This window comes from Haemaphysalis longicornis, unplaced genomic scaffold (assembly GCF_048455015.1).
Source record: "Haemaphysalis longicornis isolate Haplotype H1 unplaced genomic scaffold, Haemaphysalis longicornis Haplotype H1 scaffold_6, whole genome shotgun sequence".
NCBI classification, from domain to species: domain Eukaryota; kingdom Metazoa; phylum Arthropoda; class Arachnida; order Ixodida; family Ixodidae; genus Haemaphysalis; species Haemaphysalis longicornis.
The window spans coordinates 149,347,906-149,372,757 of NW_027526407.1; the positions used below are offsets into that span (position 1 = coordinate 149,347,906).

The 24,852-nt window shown below is 47.9% G+C and overlaps 1 protein-coding gene across 2 annotated transcripts; it reads left to right on the forward strand.

Annotated features, from left to right (window-relative positions):
• The first annotated feature begins 177 nt into the window (after positions 1-177).
• On the forward strand, positions 178-23,643 carry LOC144141191 (transmembrane protein 216-like). 2 transcript variants are annotated; one of them, XM_077672752.1, is made up of 5 exons: positions 178-246; positions 495-514; positions 682-775; positions 16,315-16,407; positions 22,994-23,643. In XM_077672752.1, the coding sequence occupies exons 1-5, from the start codon at positions 237-239 to the stop codon at positions 23,197-23,199; spliced, it is 423 nt and encodes a 140-aa protein (XP_077528878.1). In that variant the 5' UTR covers positions 178-236; the 3' UTR covers positions 23,200-23,643. The 2 variants fall into 2 exon arrangements, with proteins under 2 accessions (XP_077528878.1, XP_077528877.1); XM_077672751.1 differs by having other exon boundaries at positions 17,216-23,125.
• Positions 23,644-24,852: the final 1,209 nt, after the last annotated feature.

Genomic DNA, 24,852 nt, shown 5'->3' on the forward strand with positions numbered 1-24,852 from the left:
TTCGCTTTCCGACACCGTAATTTTAACAACATCTTCAAATATAACGTTATTTTTTACTTCTATTTCGCCAAATTTTATTTTTTATAATGTAAAATTATTGCTTCAAAGTTTTGTTTTTTAAGCTACTCAACTAAAAGGTTTAATACGGTCGGCTTAATTTACATGCTGCGCAACCGGATTTGTTTACGTTTGGCACGTTGGTTTGAGGGTGGGTGCATGTGTACACACGATCGCACATGGCAAGCGGTAGGTGGCCGTACCCTCGGGTGTTAATTAATGTGCTTGTGCCGTATCGCAGCCTGGCAATAAGTTGGTGTTTCTTGCCAACTCTAGTTGAGGCTGCCTCTTCTTTTACCGAATCGATAACGGCGACCTGGCTTCGTCCGACGCGCTAGTTGACCCCCATTATCTTGCCTCATGTTGCCAGTTTCGTTCAGCGTTCTACTCTGCTGCTCTTTCAGCGCACTGATTTGCCTTGCACGTTGTCGTTTCAGCTCCTGATGGCGGCGAACTTGTATCCTTTTTTGCCAGTGGTCGCTGGCAGGTAGAGGATGTCGTGGCGTACAAGCTGCAGGTCTTTCGCCGAAGATCCGGCGCCATCGGGCATTAGCGCGTTTATGTTCTTTTCCATTGGCACTGCAGGCGATCAGTTTCAATTCTTTGACGGTTGTGGCACTGCAGCTTTCGTCGCTGCCATACCAAGTGCTCCTGGTGTTCGGAGGATGGTTCTATGTCGTGTTCGCCGCCGTGGAGCTGTTTCTTCTGCTGTTCAAAGGTGACCGCTTACGCCAGAAAGCGTCTATATAAGTAGAGATTATTAGGCCTCGTGTGTCGGATTAAATCTGGGTAAGCTTGGCCGCGAGGACAAGCGCATGCGCAGTAGAGCTCGTCCACCGTTCCTGAAAGTCAGGTGGAGAACAAAACTTGGTTTTTGATTTATGTGGCGCCTCCTGGTAGTAGCACGAAAGCAGGCGTTGCGTCTGTTAGTAATTTATTGGATGCGAAAGCAGACAAGCTGCCGTTTGGCGTCTGTAGCACAAAAGCGGCTCCTAAACTCGCGTGACTACGATGGATGGCGCCAAGTTAGTAAAAGTGCAATAATTAAGCGGATGAGAAAATAAGGTAAATTTCGGACTGGGTGGGAGTCGAACCCAGGACCTTCTGGATGAGAGTGCAGCACTCACCTTCTCACTTAAGGTGGACGTAGCAAATGTGTTGTGGCCTTTGCCGAGGCAGGTATGCTGCGCAGATCTTGCATTACGCCTTAGGCGTAATGTTATACTTTTAGCTCTAGCGCCGTCAACTGGTACATGTAGCTTGACGTATGAAGCGTTTGGTGTTGCTTGTAGCGTCCCTCTGTCCGAGAGCATGTGGGCTGTAGGCGTCCGCTTCCAGCCAATCGAGGAGTGCTCAGACGGGACGCTTGTGAACTGGACATTCTTCCCCTGGAATGTTTGGCAGGCGTAGGAGGCACCATGCAGTCTCGTGGCATTTTTCGGCCCCGTCCCTACTTAAAGCCTTGTGACGTTGCTTTCCTTGGCTGCGTTCCAATTCGCGGACAGCTTCGTAGACAGCCCACGAAGCAGTCTAACTAGATGTCTAAAGGAATAAAATTGGAACGGCGCCGCGGTCGCATCACTAGTAACTTATACTAAATATTTAAATAAAGGAACAAGTGCTTTTGTTTTAACATTAATACGAAAAAAGGTGGCGCTGGCGTCACTTATTAGTTTAGACAGGAAGGTAGCCTGCATCGTTGCTGACTTCGATGCTGTCTCCTTGAAGCAGTCTTCGTTGACTGCTTCGTTCGAATTGGAACGGGGCTTAACATGGCGTACTGTCCGCGAAGACGGCAACGAAGCTGTCTAAACGGTAAATTGGAGCGCACCCCTTATGTGCACTGCTGTTTCAAGGAGCCATGAGGGCAAAATACGACTGTTTTATTTGAGTGAAGCAGCCTTTGGTAACACACTCAGCTCCATTGCAGCCACGAAAGGCGTTTCTCTAGCCGAGGCAATCTAAGAAGCAACGGAAAACTTTCAGCTTAAACGCTACCGTGACGTAACAGCGACAGGAGGGACGGGACATGGGCCAGCACTTGAAACATAGTTATCCGTGTGTTAACTGCCTGGTGGGATTCAAGCGACGAGATAAAATGGGACTGCAGACCCCACAACAATCATCCAATATGATTTCTTGATGCTGGCTTAGGTTGACGGGCAGACAAGGAAGGTTCTGTGACGTTGTAGAGAAATCGCCAGAAAGTGGCATGGCTGGGAAGTCACTGTTTCTTTATACGCTTTCCTGAATATTTCGATTATTTGTTTTAGTAATTTGGTTTAATAAAGGCGCTGCCATTGTTATCAGGACTGAGGAGTCTCTGTAGTGAAACAAACTTGTATTTTGTCTTTAAATTTCAAGGCTGTGGCTAGCGTTTCGTCCAGACGGAACGATATACAAGTACTAAAGTTCCATCCAGACGGAACGGAGTGCTGCAGGTTATCCTTCCGTCCAGACGGAATACAATTGAGAGCTTAGCCTTTCGTCCAGACGGAGCCGGCGTGAAATTTGTACAGTTCCGTCCAGACGAAAGCAAAACTGGCTTATTAGACACTGTGCTCGGTCTTCGGCTGTGCTGCAGGAAATCATAAATACTATTGGGTTAGTGGATGTGGGTGAATGTCTAGAGGGGGGACGGGAGGTGCAGTTTACCCATTTTCAAGGAGTCGGTCACGCTAGACTGGATACAGTGTATGTGTCGTGTGATTTAATTGAAAAATGTGAAGGGTACGAAGTAAAGCCTGTATCATTTTCAGATCACCGCCTGGTGGTGTGTAATCTAGGATACATCACGTGGGAGCTATGGAATATAAATGATAAGTTACTTAAGGATGAAATCATTTTTGAAAAAGTGAGTGGTATGATTCGGAAAATAGAAGGGGATAAAATCGGTGAACAGTGGGAGTGGTGTAAACAGGAGGTAAAAATGAGGGCCATTGAGAGGTCCACTGTCGTACGATACGAACAGAAAATTATACAAAAGACACTGAGTTCAAACCTAGAAAAACTTATCCGTGAAGAGTGCAATGCGCCTGGGGTGTTTAGTGAGGATATCAGAAACACGAAACAGAAACTTGACGATGAATGCTACCGGGGAGCCCTCCTGAGAGCGAGAGTGGACCGATTAGCCGGTGGAGAGGCCCCTACCAAGCGTGCGCTGGCTATAGAATGGGCGAACGCTCGACATAATCATATAAGGGAGATAGAGTGGGAAGGATGGGTGACCAGCAAGAGATTGAACAGGCTTTTCATCACTACTACAAAGAATTGTTTGCCTTCCGCAGGGTTTAGGTGGAGGCCTTTAAAACCGAGTCTATCAGTGCTTTCCCAAGGATTGATGAAGACTACAAAGAAGGTTTAAGCCAGCCTATTGCAGTAGCTGAAGTTGAATGTGCGATCGATAGTTCGAACAACGGAAAGTCACCGGGTCCAGACGGGTCAACTGCAGCTTTTTACAATGTCTTCAGAAACAATTTATCGCCGCTCTTGGCAGCACTATTTAACGAGGCCTTTGAACTAAAGGCATTGCCACCCTCTTATGGAGAAGCGCACACGATACTCATACCTAAAACAGAGGACACGGACAAACTTAAACGTGTAACAGCATATCGACCTATATCCTTGACTAATGTCGATTACAAAATTTTTATGAAGGCGCTTGCATGAAGAATTCAAACAGTCATCAAGCAGATTGTAGGATGGCTCTGGTCTGTGCTAGTTGGTACATCTTCGGTGGGAATCAGCTTGAATAAAACGAACACAAAAGGAAGAGGGAGTAACACGACACACTGCTGTCGTGTAGTAACACGTGTAGTGCTGCAGTAACACGACACACAGCAGTGTGTCGTGTTACTCCCTCTTCCTTTTGTGTTCGTTTTATTCAAGCTGATTCCCACCGCAGATTGTAGGGCCACAACAGACATAAAAGGACGCACTATTTTTCAAACACACACAAGGCGAGATGTGTGCTGGAGTGCTGCGACGCTGCCCGAGCTCGCGTGGCTGTTCTCCAGCTTGATTTGGAGAAAGCTTTTGATTGTGTATCCCATGATTTAGTATTGTTGCTGATTTTTTATTTTAGCTCATGTGAATGTTGGAACAGTCATCAAGGGGTGGGTGGCTCTGGCGTACTGGAAGTGCACCACGAGATTAATTGTAAACAACACGCTGGGGGCCCCCATTAGCGTGGAACGGTTGGTGCGCCAGGGCTGCCCTCTGAGCCCACTTCTTTTCTGCCTGTATATCGAAACGCTCTGCTTGAATATAATTGAAAGTGAACACATTCGCGGGTTTAAGCTATGCGAGGCGGAGGTAAAACTTGTGGCCTACGCAGATGACGTTGCTGTTTTCTGTACGACCAAAGAAAGTGTTACAAAAGTGGTGGACATTGTTAAACGTTTTGGGTCAATCACAGGTAGTGGGGTAAACTGGGGGAAATGTTTGGGTTTCTGGCATGGGGACTGGTCTCGGACACCGCCAACGTGAGCTGGGAAACCAGTGTCTAGGGACGCCACTGCAGAGCTACCAGGACAGCGAACCGTATTGGCGTGCCCGAACGCAGGACATACGCTACAGGGCAGAAAAGTCGAAAGGGGTTCTTCTTTCAATGTTTGCCAAAGCGACCGTTTGTAATTTGTTTTTTATTGCCAAAGAGTGGTACGTCATACAAGTGTTGCACTGCTCGCGTTTGAATGTACAGAAAATGCATCGTGCATTAGCTGTGTTTATCTGGTCATCTACTTGAGAAAGGTGCAGTAGAGATAACCTTTTTCGACACGTCAAGGAGGGTCGCATCTGTTTATGCGCCAGTTGGTGAATAGCTTCCTTTTTCTTCGTGATACAAGCGATCCTTTTTTGCGAACAGTTTGCCAGGTGCGGCTGTCTCAAGCACTGCCAAAATTTGTCGTATCCAGTTTGCACATACAGGGAAGGATTTCAGGATATTTTAAAGAAGTTTTCATGTCACTCACGTTCCCCGCACGGGGCACCTTGAGCAATCTTGGTGACGGTACTGGCGATACCGCGGACCCCGAGCCCCCAAACATAAGCTGGATCCAACCGTGGCGATGTGTTTATAGGTGGAGGGTTAGAAACCACGAACGGTGGCCGTCGGAGCCCAGGTCAAGCTCCGGCGGATGGGCTCCCTGTCTGTTCACCAGGCAGGGAGCTCCGGGACCTCTTTGGCTACCAGGGTAAGGTCAAAGAAGAAAGTACCCCCGTCTCCCTGCTTTCCAATGTATCATATGGCATTTTCCAAACCCCCCCCCCAAACGTGATCGGCCCCCGAAAAGGGGCCGCACTGAAGTTTCGTTCCCACCACTTCCCAACTTGAGTATTCCGAAACCGAACAACTACTCTCGCTTCTTAGTAATAGAATCAGTTGACCAGTTGAACCCTCTTGCTTCAAAGTCAGTATTTCTCGTCTCCAAATTTCTTGAAGGTGTCATCGGCGAATCATATAAAGCCAAAAAACAAAGAACCGGTGAAATCCTTGTTGAAGTCAGTAGCCAGGATCAGGCTGATAAACTACTTGCACAAACCCGCATCGCCGATCTGGCCATCCGAGTCACGCCCCACCTAAACAGCTCCCAGGGCGTGATTTCCGAATATGACCTAATCAATGAATCTGAAGCTGACCTGCTGGAGGGCCTTCGTAGTCAGGGCGTAACAGCGGTCAGGCGCATAACCATCCACAGAGACGATAAATAAAAAAAAAATACCGACAAAGCACCTCATCCTAACCTTCGACAAGGCGACCCTTCCTGAATTCATCAACGCAGGTTACATCCGTTCAGTCCGGCCTTACATCCCGAACCCACGGCGCTGCTTCAAGTGCCAACGGTTCGGGCACGGCACAAACACCTGTCGCGGCCGACTTACCTGCGCAAAATGCGCCCAGCACGATCACCCGGCCGAAAACTGCAACGTGCAACAACTTCTTTGTGTAAACTGCCAGGGTCCACATGCAGCCTACTCCAGAAAATGCGAAAAGTTTCAGTTAGAAAAGAAAATCATTAACATCAAGGTCACTGAAAACATCACTTTCCCAGAGGCGCGGAAGAGGTTCGCCTCTTTCCCTCTGGGGAGGTACGCCGACGCAGCTCGCCGGGGGGTGGAGCGGCGTCTGGTTTCGGCGGGGACCCAGTACCGCGAGTCGGACTTGGTCCCACCCCCCCCTGGGTTGCCTCTGGCAGCCCAACCCGCCTCCGCACCGCTCGCTGAGCCAGCAGCGGCTGTGGTGGCATCCACGTCCGGTGGGGATGCTGCTGCACCCACCGTTTCCCCCTCTCTACCGGCCCGAAGCACACGCGAGGGCCCGGACGAGATGGAAACGGAGGCAGTCGCAGCTACCCCCTCCTCCGCCTCACTGCCTGTGCCATCTGTGGTGCTCCCCACGCCTTCGGCACTGGCAGCACAGGCAAAGAACACCCGAAAGGGTACCACGTCAAGGGGGCCCAGTCCGCTGGGCACCCCCTTGCCTTCAGATGATGGCATGGACGTCGAGCCCTTCCGGCTTTCATCGCAGCGCAAGGAACGGGCTGCGACGTCCAGGTCAGTAGAGAAGGCCAGAAAACCCCTTCCAAGAGTCCAAGCCCCGAAAGACCCTACATAAATAGTCACACTCCAGTAGCTCTGAACACATAATAATGGGAAGAGAAAATATTGTTCAATGGAACTGCAGAGGCCTTCTGAATAATCTTGACGACGTTTATGAGATTCTGCATGCCAATCAGCCAAGTATAATGTGTGTCCAGGAAACACATCTGAATTCCAAACACACAAATTTCTTGGATAGTTACATGGTATACAGGAAAGACAGGGATGGCTGCACACACTCTTCTGGCGGTGTTGCCATAATCACCCGCAAATCCTTAGCATGCCACCCTGTCACCTTGAACACCGTCCTTGAGGCTGTAGCAATACGCTTAATAATATTTAATAGGTTGATAACGGTATGCTCCATATACATTCCTCCTGATGTTGCACTTACGAGCTCCGACTTCGAGGCGCTGGTTGACCAGCTGCCCGAACCGTACATCCTTACAGGCGACCTTAATGCTCACAACTCTCTTTGGGGCTCTTCCAGAACGGATGCCCGAGGTCGCCTGATAGAGAAATTCCTGACATCTTCTGGAGCATGCCTTTTCAACAATAAACGGCCTACATATCATAACATAGGACACAACACATACTCATGTCTTGACTTGGCTATTGGCTCCGCAGTTCTCTTTCCTCTTCTCGAGTGGGGTGTGGGAACTGACCCATATGGTAGTGACCACTTCCCCACCTCACTTAGATATATAAGTAAAGGCCCAAGCAGTTCATCTTCCCATAATAGGTTCAATGAAGCACGAGCTAACTGAAACATATTTACAGAGTCATCGAAACTACACCACACATCCATAGCACACCTACACGTAGATGAAGCCGCACAACTCCTCACGGCGCACATCCTCGACGCCGCCGAAAAGACCATTCCCCACGCCTCTGGTGCCCCGCGCAACCAGCGGAGGCCGTGGTGAAATGAGGACTGTAGGCGGGCGCGAGAGGCCCAGAACAAGGCGTGGGGTGTCCTTCGTCGGTACCCCACGTCGGGTAACCTCATTTTGTTCAAACGGGCCAAGGCGTTAGGAAAACGTGTGCGCCGTGAGGCAAAACGAGAGAGTTGGCGCTCATTCATAACATCTATAAACTCATACACAGACACACGCAAGGTATGGACACGTATACGCAAACTCAAAGGACAACATACACACAGCCTGCCCCTGGTCAGTACAACAGGGGACACACTGGAAGACCAGGCTGACACACTCGCACAACACTTCCAACACGTGTCCAGTTCAGCACACTACACGAACACTTTCCTGAAGTATAAAGCCTCTTGTGAAAAGAAGTTCCTACACGACAACAACAAATCACAGACTTCTTACAACTCCCTGTTTTCACTACATGAGGTGAGGGCTGCTCTGAGCACGTGTAAACCCCCAGCTCCAGGCCCAGACAACATTACATATACAATGATACAGAACTTACACACAGACACTCTTGTAACACTTCTTCACCTTTTCAACAAGATATGGCTTTCGGGGCACATTCCAAAGTCTTGGAGGGATGCCATAGTTGTAGCATTATTGAAAGAAGGGAAGGACCCTTCTTCTCCCGCTAGCTATCGACCCATTGCCCTGACCAGCTGCCTGTGCAAGCTTCTCGAGAAGATGATAAACCGGAGGCTTGTGTACTTTTTGGAGTACAACGGTCTTCTTGAGAGCTGCCAGGCAGGCTTCAGGGCAGGGAGATCCACAAACGATCAACTTGTGGCACTAGAGTCATACATTAAGGATGCCTTCATTCACAAACAATTCTGTCTTACGGTGTTTTTTGACATAGAGAAGGCCTATGACACCGCATGGCGTTATGGCATACTTACTGACCTTAAGTCGTTCGGTGTCTCTGGTAACATGTTAAATACCGTTATTAGTTATTTGTCAGAGAGAACCTTTCGCGTCAGAGTTGGTTCTGCACTGTCAAAGGTACACGTGCAGGAAAATGGCGTGCCGCAAGGTGGAGTTCTAAGCTGCACTCTCTTCATAGTAAAGATGAACTCCCTTGGGAAGGCACTGCCGCCTACAATTTCTTACTCTATGTATGTAGATGACGTGCATATATCGTTTAAATCTTGTAATATGTCAATATGCGAACGTCAAGTCCAGCTCGGCGTCAAGAAACTTGCCAGCTGGGCAGACAAAAATGGTTTTAAATTGAATCCTGCAAAAAGCTCCTGCGTTGTGTTCTCTAGGAAGCGCGGGATCCTTCCAGACCCAGACATTACCCTTAATGGCGTGTCGCTTCCTGTGAACAAGGAGCACAAGTTTTTAGGTGTTGTGTTTGACCAGAAACTCACATTCATTCCACACATCAAGAAACTTAAACATAAATGTCTTAAAACAATGAATATCCTGAAGGTTCTCTTCCACAATTCGTATGGTTCTGACAAAGAACTCCTACTACGGCTCTATACTGCTTTGGTTGGGTCTCGTTTGGACTATGGCAGGGTGGTATATGGGTCGGCGAGTAAAACAGCATTGCGAATGCTTGACCCAGTACTACACTTGGGGCTACGGCTTGCGTCGGGTGCTTTTCGCGCTAGCCCTGTCGAGAGTCTATATGTTGAATGTAATAAGTGGAGCCTTGAGAACCAGCGAACGTACATGGACTTACTTTATGCTTTTAAAATTTCATCTCAGAATAACCACCCTTTTTATCCTGTCCTTAACGATACATCCACATCTGTGCTGTTTGTAAATCGCCCGTCCGTTACTCCGCCTTTTTCACTTCGAGCGAGAGAGCAAGCCTCGGATCTGAGTGCTTCGTTTTTAGACGTGTACAGGTCATCCTCTTTAAACATTTTACCGCCTTGGCAAGTTCGCCCTGTGTCCTGTGACCTTTCTTTTATAAAGCTTGACAAAAATCGGGTACCGCGAGCTGCAATACTGCAGCACTTTCTTTCTTTGCAGTTCAAATACCCACGTGCTGAATTCTACAGTGACGCTTCTAAAACCTCCACTATGGTGTCGTGCGCTGCTCATGGTCCGAATTTCAATGCAGCCAGAACCATGAGCGTGCACACAACAACTTTTTCAGCAGAAGCGTACGGAATTTTACTGATTGTACGACATATCGTTGAAAATCAAATTCCCAATTCTATCATCTACACAGATTCTTTGAGTGTTGTTCGCGCATTGTCATCGCATACACCCCCCAAAAACCACATAGTTAATCTTGTATTCAACACTCATGTCGGTGTATGCGGAGAAGCATCGGCTGCTCCTCTGCTGGGTCCCAGGACACGCTGGGATCGCTGGGAACGAGTTGGCAGACGAGAGGGCCGGTGCTGCTGCACTCAGGAACACTGTAGACATAACAAGCGTACCATATACAGACCTCAAGCCACACATAAGACAACACCTGCGCAGAACATGGCAAACACACTGGAACGAACAGACAGACAACAAACTACGTGTAATAAAGCCACACTTGGGACGGTACACAGCTGACTCACACAACAGAAACACAGAAGTCGCCTTGGCTAGGCTACGGATGGGGCACACGCATGCAACTCACTCGTATCTGCTGACGGGATCTCCTAGACCCCAGTGCGGCAGGTGCGGAGAGGCCCTATCCGTAGTGCACATACTAATAACATGCAAGGCACTTCACACCATACGACGCAAACACTTTCCAGAAATCTACAGACAACAAATCCCACTCCACCCATCGCACTTCTTAGGCGATGAACCAATGTTTACTATCAAACGTGTTTTTAATTATCTGTCAGAAGTTAAATTTCTGAATCTCATATCGTATCATGCATAATCACAACCTGGCCCTCTACACCAGCCATCCTCATTGTCTTTATTTGTTTTTACTTCTGGTGCTATTCACTTCTAGTATTGACTTTAATATGTGGTAGCTAACCATCTTTTTTTTTGGCGCTCTTTGCCCCAGTTGGCCTTGCGCCATTAAAATGCAACCATCATCATCATCATGTCACTCACGTTTCTGTCAACGCGCTTTTTGATGGAATATTTGAGTACAGTGTCACGTAGAAAATTATATAAAGATGTTTGCGACAGTCGGTTTCCAGTACCGCGATATAGAGAACTATACAAAGAAGGCCCAGGGCGGGATGTACTGTAAAGAGTTATACCCCTGTCACACGGGCACTTTCAATCGCGATTGAAGTGAATCGCGATCGAGTTTTCGAGCGCGCTCGACGCAGTGCCGCTGCTACACGGCACGTTTCAATCGCGATCGAGAAGTTATGCGGGTTGCACTCGTGTACGCCAGATGGCGCTAACAATGTAATTGCGGCCGTTGTCTGGTAACTTCGCGCAGTCGTAGGTATACGTAACTATGTGAATATTACCTCTCACTTATTTGGGTAAAGTTATTTGACACAATTTGTGGCGTTAGTTGAAGTTGTCACATTCTGTGCCATTACTGATCGGGCACGAGAGTATCGCCGCTTTCGTTCGATCGCGCTTGGAAGCCTCGATCGCGCTTGAGAAACCAGGATTGAGTTCAAGCGGGATCGAGGTCGATCGCGATTGAAACTGCCGTGTAGCAGGGGCCCGATCCGGATTGAGCTCGATCCTGATCGACTCAATCGCGATTGAGAGTGCCCGTGTGACAGGGGTATAAAGCGTATGGCTGTGAAACCAAGGGTGAAGTCCTTTTTTTTTTTTTTTTTTTCAAACTTCATTCAGGGACACTTACTGTGCAAACATGGTTAAAAGAAAACAGGTTAGATACACCGTGGGGTACTGACTGCACAATTTGTGAACAACCGGATAACATAGACCACGTTTTTATACACTGCTGGATGCCGGTTCACTTTTGGGATGTTATGCAGCGAACTTTACACAAAGACTTCCCACTTAACCTGCATGGTATACGGTATTTACCCACAGAGAATAACGAAGGAGTCCCCTACGATTTAATAATGCTTCTGGGCCTTCACAGCATATGGAGGGCGCGCATGGCGTGGCTCCATGGCGACGTGGATGCCCGACCGGCCCGGCAGTTTCTGCGAGAGAGTGTCACGCAGTTTGTTGAGGGGCTCTGAGAGTCCAGCAGCCAGTACCAGATTGGTTGGATTTTCTAGAGCCGTTAATTACGCTAAAGTGATGATTAAATGACAAAGCCTAGCCGGAGGCACAGCTGGTATGTTTATGTCGGTGTATGTTAAAGACTGGTAATAAAGAAAAAAAAAATTCGTGTACAGGTTGCACCTCGGATAATTGCTCTGATGTACCGGGTTCGATTCCCCCTGGACTTGATTTTTTTTTTTTTTTTTTTTTTGCGTGGTGGTGACAGCATTTTGTTACACTGTTTTGCAACAGCCGATCATCTGTAATCATTGAGAGTGATAATTTAAATCGAGGGTTGGACGGAAACCCGTCTGGTCAGGAAAACACTTGACAATAAAAACTGGCACGGACCAACAATGTTTAAAATCCAAAAAGACGTTTCGGCTCCCATACGGCTGCCTTGTTCACAATGAAAAGTGGGGGCGAAAGTGATCCGGCAATCCGAAAAGAGAAGAATTGCACCTCACGGCTTTATCTTGAATCCCTGACAATCCAGACCACGGAGCACACACTTAATCGCAATGACGGCAACTTCCCACACGTGTACGCACGTTGCCTACGTCACATCTGGAAGCAAACATAACCGGATCACTTTCGCCCCCACTTTTCATTGTGAACAAGGCAGCCGTACGGGAGCCGAAACGTCTTTTTTTTTATTTTAAAGATTCTTGTTCAGTGCCAGTTTTTATTGTCATTCGAGTGATAATTAATCAAATGTGACTCTGGCTACTCAATGAGCCGAAGCAGTTTGACCGGTTGGGTAAAAATCAACAAAACTCAAGAAAGGCGATCGGGCTGACTCTAAAAGGCCGAACCGCACGGAGCGTTTTTTCACGCGATTCTCGTGCGTTGCCGTCGTGCGTGCGTTTTTCCGACGCCCGCGTCGACGATTCTGTGCCCGCGGCAGTGGGAGGAGCCTGGCGACTTGCATCAATGGGGAGGCGCGCGCCTCATGGCGGCGGTTTCGAAGCGCTAGAGACAGCCGGCTGGCTCCGCGGGGGATGTTTAGGCTTACCACCTCAGCAGATATTGAATGGGCGTTTTCACTAGCGGCGCGGGTGATGTCTTATAGTGCCGCTTTCCCCCGTTTTCGAGGTGACAACCTACCGTTGTCACCTTTTACCGCACAAGCAACTTCGTTCGTGCCTTGAGCGGCATTTTAGAGAGCGCTTAGAAGCGGTCGCTCGAGCTTCCCACACCACTTCACTGCCGAAGCCGCCGCCATGTTGCCGTCGCCGGCCGCGGCGCGTGCAGCGTGCGGGTGGTTACGCGGCAGCGTCAGCGCGCCTGTGGCGTGCGCGGCGCGTTTTCGCGAGCAGAAAGCGCTCCATGCGGTTCACGCTTACTCCGTCAAACGGAACTCCAAGCCGCTACCTCTACCATGCCCGCTTCACAACATGCAGCGAGAGCAGCCTTTCTTGATATTTGCCCAGCCGAACGAACCGCTTCCGCTCATTGAATAGCCAGAATAAGTGTTACTTAGTAATCACCATTACGAACTACAGATGATCGGAACTCTGGCGATGGATACGTCGGCCGTGGCTCTAGTGATCGGTAGGGGAGTGGCCGGTTGAAAGCAAAATCAAGACCGACTGCTCTCACCACGTCAATTGTAAAGTGGGCGCGAAGTTAGCTGTTACAAAACGCTGGCACAACCACGCAAAAAAGAAAATCTAGTCAGTGGGGAATCGAACCCGGTACATTAGTGCAATTATCCGAGGCGCAACCAAATGCGAAGACTGAGCATAGCGTCTAATCAGCGGGTTTTGCTTTCATCTGGACGGAACTGTACAAATTTCACGCCGGCTCTGTCTGGACGGAAGGATAACCCACAGCGCTCCGTTCTGTCTGGACGGAACTTTAGCACTTGTATATTGTTCTGTCTGGACGGAACTTTAGCACTTGTATATTGTTCTGTCTGGACGGAACGCTAGCCACAGCCAAATTTCAAACCCTTGTGGCCATGTTTTGCGTTCATTCACTGTCGTTTAACCATATTGCGTCATGGGGCAGCACACCTGTCGCCGCCTAAGGATGTACCAACTGAAACTATAAAATTTGCATTATCAACTTTGCTCTTCGGCAGTCACCCTCATTTCTGTTGTTCCACCAGCTTCGTATTTTGCCTGTAACACAGGTTTTTTCATACAGCCTTGGTCTCAATAACACATATCTTTAAGTTCTAGTAATTTCTTGCTTCCTAAGATTATAAGTAATTATTCTTGAGTTCACTGGCTTTACTCAATAATGTTTAAAACAAAACATAAGACGTTTCGGCACCTATGGGGGTGGCATCGTCAGTAACAAGCTTTGTTACTTGATTGATTGATTGTAGGGGTTAAAGCACCGACGCAACGCAGGCGATGAGGCGTGCTGTGGTGGAGGCCTCTGGATTAATTTTGTCCCCCTGGGGATCTTTAACGTGCACCGAAATCTCGAACACAACGGCGTTTTTGCTTTTTGCCTCCATCAGAAAAGCGGCCGCTACAGCCGGGAATCGAACCCGTGTCATAAACTTCAGTACTGACGATCCCAGTTTGTTGCTGACAATGCCACTTGCATAGGTGGCGAAGCGTCTTATGTTTTGTTTTAAATGTTGTTGGGTAAAGCGAGTATTTTTTGAAATTCGAGAACAATATCCCCTGGCTGTTGGAATGTTTTCTTGAATAACTATTGTGAACTCGCGATGCAGTTTTGTGCGCTATCATTTTGTAATTCTTTACGTACAGGTATTAAACCAAATTCATTCTACAGATTTATATGTGTACTAAAACCTGCCACAGGGGCTCAGTGGGTAAAGTGTTACAATGCTGTTCTTGAGGATGTGGGTTTGAATTGATCCCGGCTGCTGTGATCACTTTTCCGATGAAAGTGAGCATAAAAAACAAAATGCCTGCATGTCAAGACTTCTTCCTTTCCATCGAAATTGTGTAATCTGTTTCATTTGCCTATATTGCGGTAGTGTGCTCTTTTTTTATATTGCAGTTGACTATTGCATTGCTTCTTGCTGCTGTATTTTTGTAGTTCTGTGTGCTTTGTTTGCATTGTTTTACATTCTTCGTTCATGGTTTCTATTTTGGACCTTGGCGATGGCTCTGACCTCTGGACGTATTTGTGTGTTTTGCACCTGACTTAAAACATATAGTATATCATTGCAGCAAACGTGAATTTAAAATCGGATTAAAAAGAGGAGGCAGAATATTTTATGTCACAGTGCTAGGGAAGGCGTCTTACGAGTGAAGTTCATTTGCGCCAAATATTCAGGTTGTTAAGATGAATCAGCACAACATTAAAGGTTCATTAAAGGTCAAGCGGCTTTCTATTTGACCTGAAAGGGGACCCCTTTCTTGATTGATTGATTGTGGGGTTTAACGCGCTGACGCTACACAGGTGATGAGGCACGTCTTCGTGGAGGGCTCCAGATTAATTTTGACCACCTGGGGATCTTCAAGGGCGCCGAAATCTCGTACACATGGGCGTTTTTGCTTTTCGCCTCCATCAGAAAAGCAAGGGTCAACTTTCTAACTTCTTTGTTGGTATTTTTATACAACAGCTGGTGCTTTGTTCATTTAGACATCCGTACTTAAAGCCAACACTTCTCTGCCTGCTTTTCTGTACACTTTTCCTTGATACAAAAAAAGTGCATCACACAATCAAGGCAGGCAGGAGCCGCCACCCGCGAGATTCCCGAGCATGTCAGCTGATGGCTGGCCGAATAACATGGCCGATTGTTCCAGTAACTGGCGACTCTTGCATTCACAGCTGGAGCCCCAGGATGTGGGCCCAAAGCCGCAGTGGCTGCTTTTCCGATTGAGGCGAAAAGCAAAAAAGCCTGTGCGGCGAGATTTCGGCATGCGTTAAACGAGTACTGACATGAAATTTCAAAGCTCAGATAACTATGTAAAAAGCTTCCCCTGTATTTGGAGATACTACCCCCCTCAGAAGTGTTAACCGTAACCGTTCAGTAGAGCATATTTTAAATCAATTTTAACCCTTGCGCGCACGAGAAAGCTCATCCGCGCCATCGAGCAAGCTCATGACGATGTCAGGGCTCCCGGGATGTATCGAGGCAGCCGTGGTGCTGTTGGCAAGCGCTCTTCCGCGTTGTGCACCACATCGCAGTTTTTGCGACTGACGCCACGTGCGAGTCCAGTTGGTCGGGCCGATCTGACGCGCATCGGCTGTGGTGCGATGGGAACAGTGACGTCATTCCCGTCATGGTTGCTGCCTCGGTGTTCGCTTCTCCGAAAGTGAAACGGATATACGGAGCTGTAAGTAATTACTTATGCTGCGTTCGACAATCTAAGGTGCCATTCTGTGATTAGTGGGCTGGTAGGTACCTATAGCTGTGAAAAAAAACAGTACACAAAACTTTCGTGTCGGTACTCCTTTAAAGACCCCCAGATGGTTAAAATTACCGAGAGCCCTCTACTACAGCTTGCCTGATAGCCAAGGTGTAGCTTCGGTGCATTAAACCCAGCGATCAATCAATCAATCAATCAAATCACTGTGACCTGCCCATGGGGGCCAACCCGTCTTCACACTTCAGTGGTGTCCTTTGCGAGAGTGGCTTTACAGGACGTTGGCGTGGTCTCCTCTGCAGGACTGAGCTTTCCCTACCCGAGCGGCAACATGGCCTCGGAGGTCTGCCTGCTGGCCTTCCTGACGGTCGTCGAGAACGTGCGCCTCACCCTAGGTGAGGCCCTGCCTCAGCAAGCATATTCTGAAAGGGCTGTTGCGGGCACTGCCGCTCGAAATGGCCAACCTTGCAGCAGTGAAAATGCCGTGGACGCCGCTTGTCTAAAAGATGCAAATGAGCCACTTTTGCTCGATGCCCGGGCTTTGAGTGGCTAAAAGGTGGCAGCCCCGTAGAGTTTCACACTGCTATATGCTAGAGGGAAATCTGGCGCCACTGTCTGGGTGAGCCGTGCTTCAGCGAGTGTGCCGTCATGTACCAGGTAAGAACGTTCCACTTGTCCTTGGCATGGCTCATGAATGGGCTGAAAAGTTGTCTGTGACTGGAAACAAACAGCACTATTATTGCTGGAAGATTATTTGAAAAGTTGTTTTATCAATAGAAAAGAAGTGGAGCTCTGACGATTTACTTGTCAGGAATTTATTAAACGGTTTATGCAAGATTAACAAGAAATAAAAAAGATGTTAACACTTTTTTTTTTGGTTTTGGCTTCGAGAGCAAAAAGAAGCCATGTAGCTAGCCAAGCCAAGTAGGAGAGAAACCATTGTTACAGTGGCACTCACGACCGGGCACTATTGCAGCAATAGATTTTCCTACAGTACATATTTAGTATGAAACTCTGTGGGCAGCCCACAGGTCTCAAAGATGATTGATGTACGTGACGCCCAGTGTTTCTTGCCCCTTTTGTTTCTCCTCTTATAATGGCCAGCAAAAATCGTTCCCGTCTTGTGCGCCGATCATTTTTTTCGAGAGGCCTGCCGTGGTGTTCTCCAAGGCTGCTCGCTGTGCCCTCTGCTTTTCACCCCAGGCAAGCGGGGAAACCTGACAGAGCGCAGCCCGTGCCTGGTGCTGTCACTGGTGTTGACGGTGCCCGCAGTTCTGGGGGCTGTCTACTTTCTCGTCTGGCAGACCTACGTCCTGCGCTTAGACTTGGTGCTGGCCGCAGGACAAGTGGCACTGCAGGCGTTGCAGACGCTGCTGGCCATCGGCACCCTGGCCAGCGTTGCCAAGTGAACTCTGCGACACCAAAGGCACTGTAATTTGTAAAAACAAATCACTAACACTGACCAAATATGAAAATATATTCTATCGTTCGGAACTGCCTACGGGTTCCTTGTTCGGTGACAAGAAACCCGTATATGATTCCGAAATGTCAAATATATTTTCATACTTGGTCAGTGTCCATGATTTGTTTCTTCATTCCCATGCCTAATCAGCCAAACTTTTGTAGAAACCTTGACACTGTTTTATTTATTTATTTATTTATTTATTTACTAATCTATTTATGTATTTATTTATTTATTCATTCATTCATTCGTTCGTTCTTTCTCACAACAGGCATTGGCCTCGTGGTGTCTCGCATTCCAAGATGAGGTTTCGGATGAGGACCGTATCATTGTAGCGATGTCCACACAGCCTACGTCTACCCATCTCAGGTTTTTCTTTTTTTTCCCGGTGGTTAGATTCATCTTCTCTTCCCCGAAGCACTTCCCATCTCGTTCCTAAATTGTCCGTTGCCGCGAAACCAGTCCACGCCTTGGCAACAAAGGCTGGGGCTGCCTTGTCCAATAGCGGTCCATGTTGTGCGGGTGCACTGGTGAAAAGCCCTTACTCTTCTTTCTTTCAGTTCCCCTATTTATAGCCAATCCTCCTTGTTCAGCCAACTCGTGCAACCATCCCTGGACACGCTACACGTGTTACCCAGAACAGTACTACACTTACAGTGGCGCATACGATTAGAGACAACAAAGGCAGAGGTGGAACTCAGAAATGTGTCGTGTGGAAAATTTTCACTTTCGTGTGCACTGAGGGAAAGAAAACAGCCCAGGGCAAGACAGATGACGCTTCCATTGAAACGCGATAAGCTGTTCCAAGCAATAAGGGTGAACGTTCTGATGTGAAGACTTTCACATCACTGGCTCAACGAAGCTTGCTCCTTCTGTTGTATTTCTCTTGGCCGTGTTTGCTGACGTGAGCGTCGTAGTCAGTGGTGCAACTATTGCTCTTTAATGGGGCCCTGCAGCACTTACCATCCACTGCTAGGAATGTATTTTGGGGTAAAGTCTATTGTCCCAGCAATCTCCTCCCGCAAGAATTATGAAAATCCGTTCTCTATCACCGAAACTACGCGCGATGAGAAATCGCACATAATCGTTCCCTCTCAACTCGACTGCGGACAACGCAACAAAAGCTGCGCGCTCTCTCCCGGAGAGGGGGGTGGCTCGCGGCATTCTCTTCTGCGGGCTTCGATATATCACAGGCCAGGAAGTTTTCTCCTTTTCTCCGCAATGTGGAGGGGTCTATTTCCGGTGTGGCGCCACAAAAAATCAGTCATGGGTGCCTGCTCGCAAGCAAGCGCTCGGGCTGGTAGGGCGTTTTTGAAGCAATAAGCGTTGGTTGTCGAGTGGTCTGGTTGAAAGGGAAGTATTGAGCTCGTCACTCAAACCCCGCGCTCGCTCAAAACACAAAAGAAATGGCAAAACTGTGCCTACAGGTTCAGGCATAGAAGAGGTTCGCACGACGGCGGATTGTCACAGGAAATGCGAGAAATTAGCCGTGACGTTGACCAGTGAGAGCCGATTGGACAGCCATGGCTTCAATGACGTCGTTTAGGCCATGCCAGGGGTGCATAATGAAGAGAACTGAAGAGAGGGCGGTTGGTTTTTCCACGTCTTTCACGTCATGTCTTTCACGTTTTTCACGTCCAAATATTACACGTGCACGTGAAGCGGGTGTAATATTTGGCTCAGGTATTTCTGGTAGTATAAGCTAAGCGTCCCGCAGGTGTACTTGCACTGCTCAAAGAGTGTTGCAGGGTCCCTTTAAAGTGCAGAGCACTTTGGGGGCCCGGTTTATCGTCGTAGCTCATCTGGGGACGCAGCGTCACGCACCCAAACAGAGGCTTCGAAAAGAAACCCACTTCCCTTGGTCAGGACTGAACCTGGGCCCCAGGGCTGTGGTCCCCTCTCTTGACTACTTTTGGTGTCAACGCCTCGCTGATACTGACACTAGTCAAGAGAGGGCACCACAGGCCCTCTTGGCAGGAGAGTAAGAGCAACGCTACTTGCATCAGGCAATGTTATGCAGGTGGCATTGCAAAAAACATCACAAACACAAGGGAAACACTGGTGAATCACTGCTCCGCACTTCTGGCAGCCTTCACATTGAGTGGAACTGCTTAAAGTTTCTCGAAGTCTTTCACTCTTGTGGCACATTCCAGGGAGGGGTGTTATCCTACGTCAGGAGTCCATAGTGCTGTTGAAAGCAACGAGGTCCAGACGTCTAGTATTTAATGCAGAAGGTTTAGTCTCTAGGAGCACAGCTGCTGCCTTGAGTGAGCTGCTTTGAATGGGTGCACAACACGCCCCCCTGATTGTGTCCCCTCCTTGTTTTGTTAGTGCAGACTTCACGAAAGGAACCGTTGAAAATCGTTCCCGGTGTGTTCAAACTGGTCATGCCACCAAGGTTTTCATGAAAGCAGAAAAAGAGCAATAGCTCAGATCAGTACCAGCGTGAGCTGACATGGTCCTGTTTGCCATCATGGAAAGTGGTAGGACAAAATCCTTCATGCACTGAAGTCTGCTTGCGTGATTTGAAGGCGAAAGTTAGTAATTATCGAACACATCTGCGCTGCTGCTTCATGTGTGCGTTTTCGCTTCACTTCATCGCATGTCACATCTGTGTAAAACGCCAACCGCGCTTAACCATCTCCTCCTCTGTCTCAGTGGTGACATTTGCTCACTTAGTGGCAGTGTCGCTTCTTTTGCCGTTTCCATACAGCCTCTTTTGCCCCCTGCCTGGCCCCGCACTACCTTCACACTCCATTTTACGCCAGTACACCCCGAACAAGCAGCAACGTAGTGTGTTGAAATGTGTGCGAGAAACTGCTTGAGTGGTGGCAGCTTCATTTTGACGTCGCCGCTCTGTGCAAACGGGTTATTGGCTGTCGCTGTACCCAGCTCTTGTACCTGCATCAATTGCGCTCCAGTTACCCCTCTCCCCCGCACCCTCTTGCTCTTTCGTACGCAGAGTGACGCCAGTCGCTCTTTGTCGACATGGCCGTTCGTTTTCAAGCTCAGTTGTAAGATTTCTTGCCTAGGCTGTACTAGTCACTTGTTCCCTTTCCAGCCTTGGACGAAAGCCACAGATAACAGTCTCCTCTTCTCCTTCCATTGCCAATGTGCTTTTTGGTGCGAGTCAGACTTTCCTGGAATTTTTCTGCAAGAGTATGACTGAAGTTGCACGTTGCATGTCCCCTCACTCTGCCACCCCTATTAACCACGTCAGACATTAAAGTGCTTATATTTCCCGACCCCTCTATAGCAGCATTTCGTTCTCTTTTTCTTTCAACTTTGTTGCTGTCGTATTGCTCGGCCTGTAGCTACGGCCGAATAAAGGTCTTTTCTACTCTACCAACCAACCAAGCTAAGCGTATACCCAGGCATGCACTCTGGGTTAATATTTAGCGCTAATAAGGGGTTGCAGCTTTGTTGTAGACACCGTAAAGACGGGTGTTCATCCATGCGTGTTTTGTCCGGTAGAGGGCGTAACCAGTGCAGGAAAAATGGAGCAGGCAAACAAGGAAAGAATTGTGATGGTGTCAAAGGTGCCGGTTTTGAGACGAATGTATTTTTGTTCAATTTCAAAATGATTGTCGTTTTTTGAGAGAAATGTATTTTTATTCAATTTCAAAATGATTGTCGTTTTTTGAGAGAAATGTATTTTTATTCAATTGCAAAATGATTGGCCAAGTACATTTGCAGACTTTGGTTTCAAAGACGCAGACATGAAATGTCTGTGCATACATGCGTAGACATGCAATACATGGACGTGCAAATGGCCTGGTGTGTGTGCACTGAGCTTCAGTACAATTAATAGCGAAAAAAAATAAAGAAGGACATGAAAAATGGCACGAATGCTATACTGCTGCCGTGGTGTAGAAAACGCATGCATAGGTTAGGGGTTAAAAAAAAAACAAGTCCACTCTAGCAGCTTCCCAGTGATGTGCTTGCCAAATACTAACTCGAAGCTTAGGCGAGTGGGTGGAGCCTGGCATCACAACACCGAGTTGAACTGAAAGTTCCTTGTTTCCTGTTGGTGTCTTGTTAGTGTCTTTGTTGGTGTTGGTGTCTTTTGCATTGTGTTATTTTCTGCCTCACTGAACATACTCTGTCTTTTATTTAAGCTGTACAAATAGGGGGCGTGCATGCACCGAGATAAAAACAAGAGAGTTTGAAAGTACTCTATTAAATCATTGAGGGGCAAGTTGAGACTAAAACAATTTCAACAATTGAAATGTTACTGTTTGCAAAAGCAGACCTGCCCTAAGCAGAACCAGCGTCATGGCGGTCAGGTGAGTATACTCTGCCACCACAATACTCACAAGATAGCAATGCAGTGCTTGGAAGAAGGCTAGTTCGTTTTTTACAGCAAACGTGGTTGGCACTAATCTAACACAGATGAAGAATCACACGAGGCAATGAATTGCTCAGGTTGTGTTAGCTCAGCACCAGCCACGTTCAGCGTAAAGATGGCACGCTAGGCCAAGCTCAACGCATAGTGTACCAACGGGTCGCATGTGACCCACACAGCTTGAAAGACCACGTGTTGTTATGTGTGCTGTTTTACACCGACAGTGTCTCGGCTAGCTGTCACTGCAGGGAACTTGCATCGCTACTATCGAAACGTGTTAGAATGTCGCCCCCAAATCAGTTGAAAGTGGGTGCAAACACTTTCTTAGCGGCGCTGCCCAGACGAGTCACGAGTCCTGAAATATCGTTTCATTTTTCATTTGTTGTATGTTTGTTCTAGCGGTGACCGTTAAAGGCTCCAAATATGAGAGAAGCTATTGTTTTGGTCTTCACTTTACGTGTCTGTGTGCTTGGGTGGCAGGCGAAAAACAAACGAAATAAACAGGCGCAGCTTGCACTACTGGTGCAAAAAAGAAACAGAGAAGCCGAAGTTCGAGCTAGCTTTGCTAGGCTTTGCCAAGTTCTGTTATCTTTTGGAATGTTCCTGCTAAGCTAGACCAAGTGTTGGAGGTTGAGGCCAAGTTTAGCAGGATTTTACAAGGCTGTTCCGGTCGGTCCCCCACACCGACATCGAATTCCAGGGGGAAGAAGCTAGGTAGACTCCGAGCTCTAGTCTTTTGCCAGTCTTTCACCGCAAGCTGCGCCCCCCCCCCTTTTTTTTTTTTTGGCACAGCTGCCTTGAAAGCTGGCTTTACTGCTGCAATACCCTATCTGCAGTGGTGCACTCTTTACAGGCAGTGCGGTGTTTTCTCTCGGTATTTTGTTTTTGTTAACGCCACTGGACCATGCTCAAGCATAATTAAACAGCTCCACTGTTAGGAGCCTCAACTATGGCTCCAAAGCGATTGCATGCACGCTACGGTGCATTGTGATCGACAGTGCCGAGGGTCGTGCTCCGTCACAAGTGCAAAGATGGCCATTGTTGCTCTTGTGATGTTATTGGCTACAGAGACAAACGTACGCCCCACCATGACAGAATACTTCACGCCCTGCAAACTAATACTTACCCCCACACAAGCAGACATTGCCCCCACCCTGTATACCCATTTGTGCAGCTTCTGTGGGGAATCCGGAACACTTTTTCATATGGGCGGCGGCCGTACACAACGTCCACCACTTGACCCGCCCAATTCCTTTCACACTTAGAGCTTTGGGAGAGCGCCTTGACCAGCTCTTCCCTCGACATCCAGCGCAAGTTGGTGGAGAGGGCAGGAGACGTGACCCGTGCCAGTGGACTGTTGGAATGAGGAGGCCACCCTGAGGACTCTTCACTAGAGAACAATAAATACGTTTAGTCTCTCTCCTCTGATGTTGTTGTGTTTTTGTTTATTCGATAGCCTCGAGGCTTAGTAGACATTAAGCGAGTGTCACTCAACTGAATGGCACCACCAAAATACAGGTGGGTAGATGCACCACAAGGATAGGGTGCGGGTTCAGACAGGAAGAGAAGAAGCTATTGGTACTTGCACTTGCCCGGGTCGGGCTCATTCGCGTGGTAACCCAGCACCCTTCTCTCTCCCCCACCCTAGCGGTACTTTATCGTGGCTTTAAAAGATTGCGTGCGTTTAGTATTTGAAACGTGTGACCAGGCCGTCCTTCGTGCACAGGACAGGACTGGACCTCTTCTGATGCAATCTAGCTGCCTGGTGTCAAGAGTGGTCAAACGTGCATCGATGGACTTCTGTTATATGTTTATGTTATGGGACTGAAGTTTGAACACCCTACCTTGCCGCCATTCTTGGAGGACATCCAGGGAATGGTCCATCACTTGGGATGCATGAAAAGTCACTGTGCCAGGATGATGAGTGCCACAGGGCTCTTTTCAAATACAGCCTCGCTGCTTGAGCCTGAAACTGTGTATGTTGAGAGTTGCTTTGTTAATCGGGGTTCCAGTAGTGGCAGTCAACTTCTGCACTAAGTGATGGATGCATTTGGCACATCTGCTGAGAAGCCTGTGTGAAGGTTAGGTCTCTGGCCTGCATGCCGTAGATGCAGTCATGGCTCCAGGGCCTGTGTCAGAGCAGAGCCCAGAGATGTACAGTGTTCATAAAAAATTCTGGGCCACAAAAATTCAAAACCAGAGCTTAAGGTTTAAGGATTCCCGAATTATTCTACAACAGTTAGAGAGGAGGAGAGTTTCTTTCACCAGCTTATCGGCATAAAATATTTCAGTCTAGCTTGACGGGTTGTAAGTTGAGCTCTTTGTGATCTATGGGCTTTCGGCATGTAGTGAAATCTTTTAATAAGGACTATACACCTCCAAGTCATTCTCCAATCTGAGCAGCCTTGGTACCATGCACGTTCTCAACTTGGACGTTTCAACTGCTATGCTGGAGCAATGCGTGGGCACTGCTGAAAACAGAGGTTGTTACGAAAGGAGCACGAAAATTCAAAAATTCGCGAATTGTGCTTGCAATTTTGCATTTTATTTCCTCTTATCCACCAATTCGTTGTGCCATTTGAATATTCTAAATTTTGGAATAATAACGAGGTGAAAGTTGGCTCTGTCGCACATCATGCACATTTTCTTTCGTTTTTTTTTTTTTCGCTGTGTCTAAAGATACGTCGGACGGACCCGCAATATTTCTTAAAGATACGTCGGACGTACCCGCAAGATTTCTTAAAGATACGTCGGACGTACAGGGCCCAGAGTGGCTCGTAAGCGGCGTTGCTCGAAACTAGCGTGGTTTTCTCGAACCATCGACGGCAAAACCGTCACGCGTTTGCTGTATATAAGCCAAGAATCTGATGCCTAACCTGACGCAGAATGTATTTTTTTCCCTCGTGTTCTCTAGTTGGACCTTATTTGAAGGGGCGGTTAGAGCCTTTGCTGAGGTCAGAGATCGAATGCGGACCACTACGGGTTCTCTCAAGAGGGAAACAAAATCATGTGCATGCGAGTATCTTTCTTTTT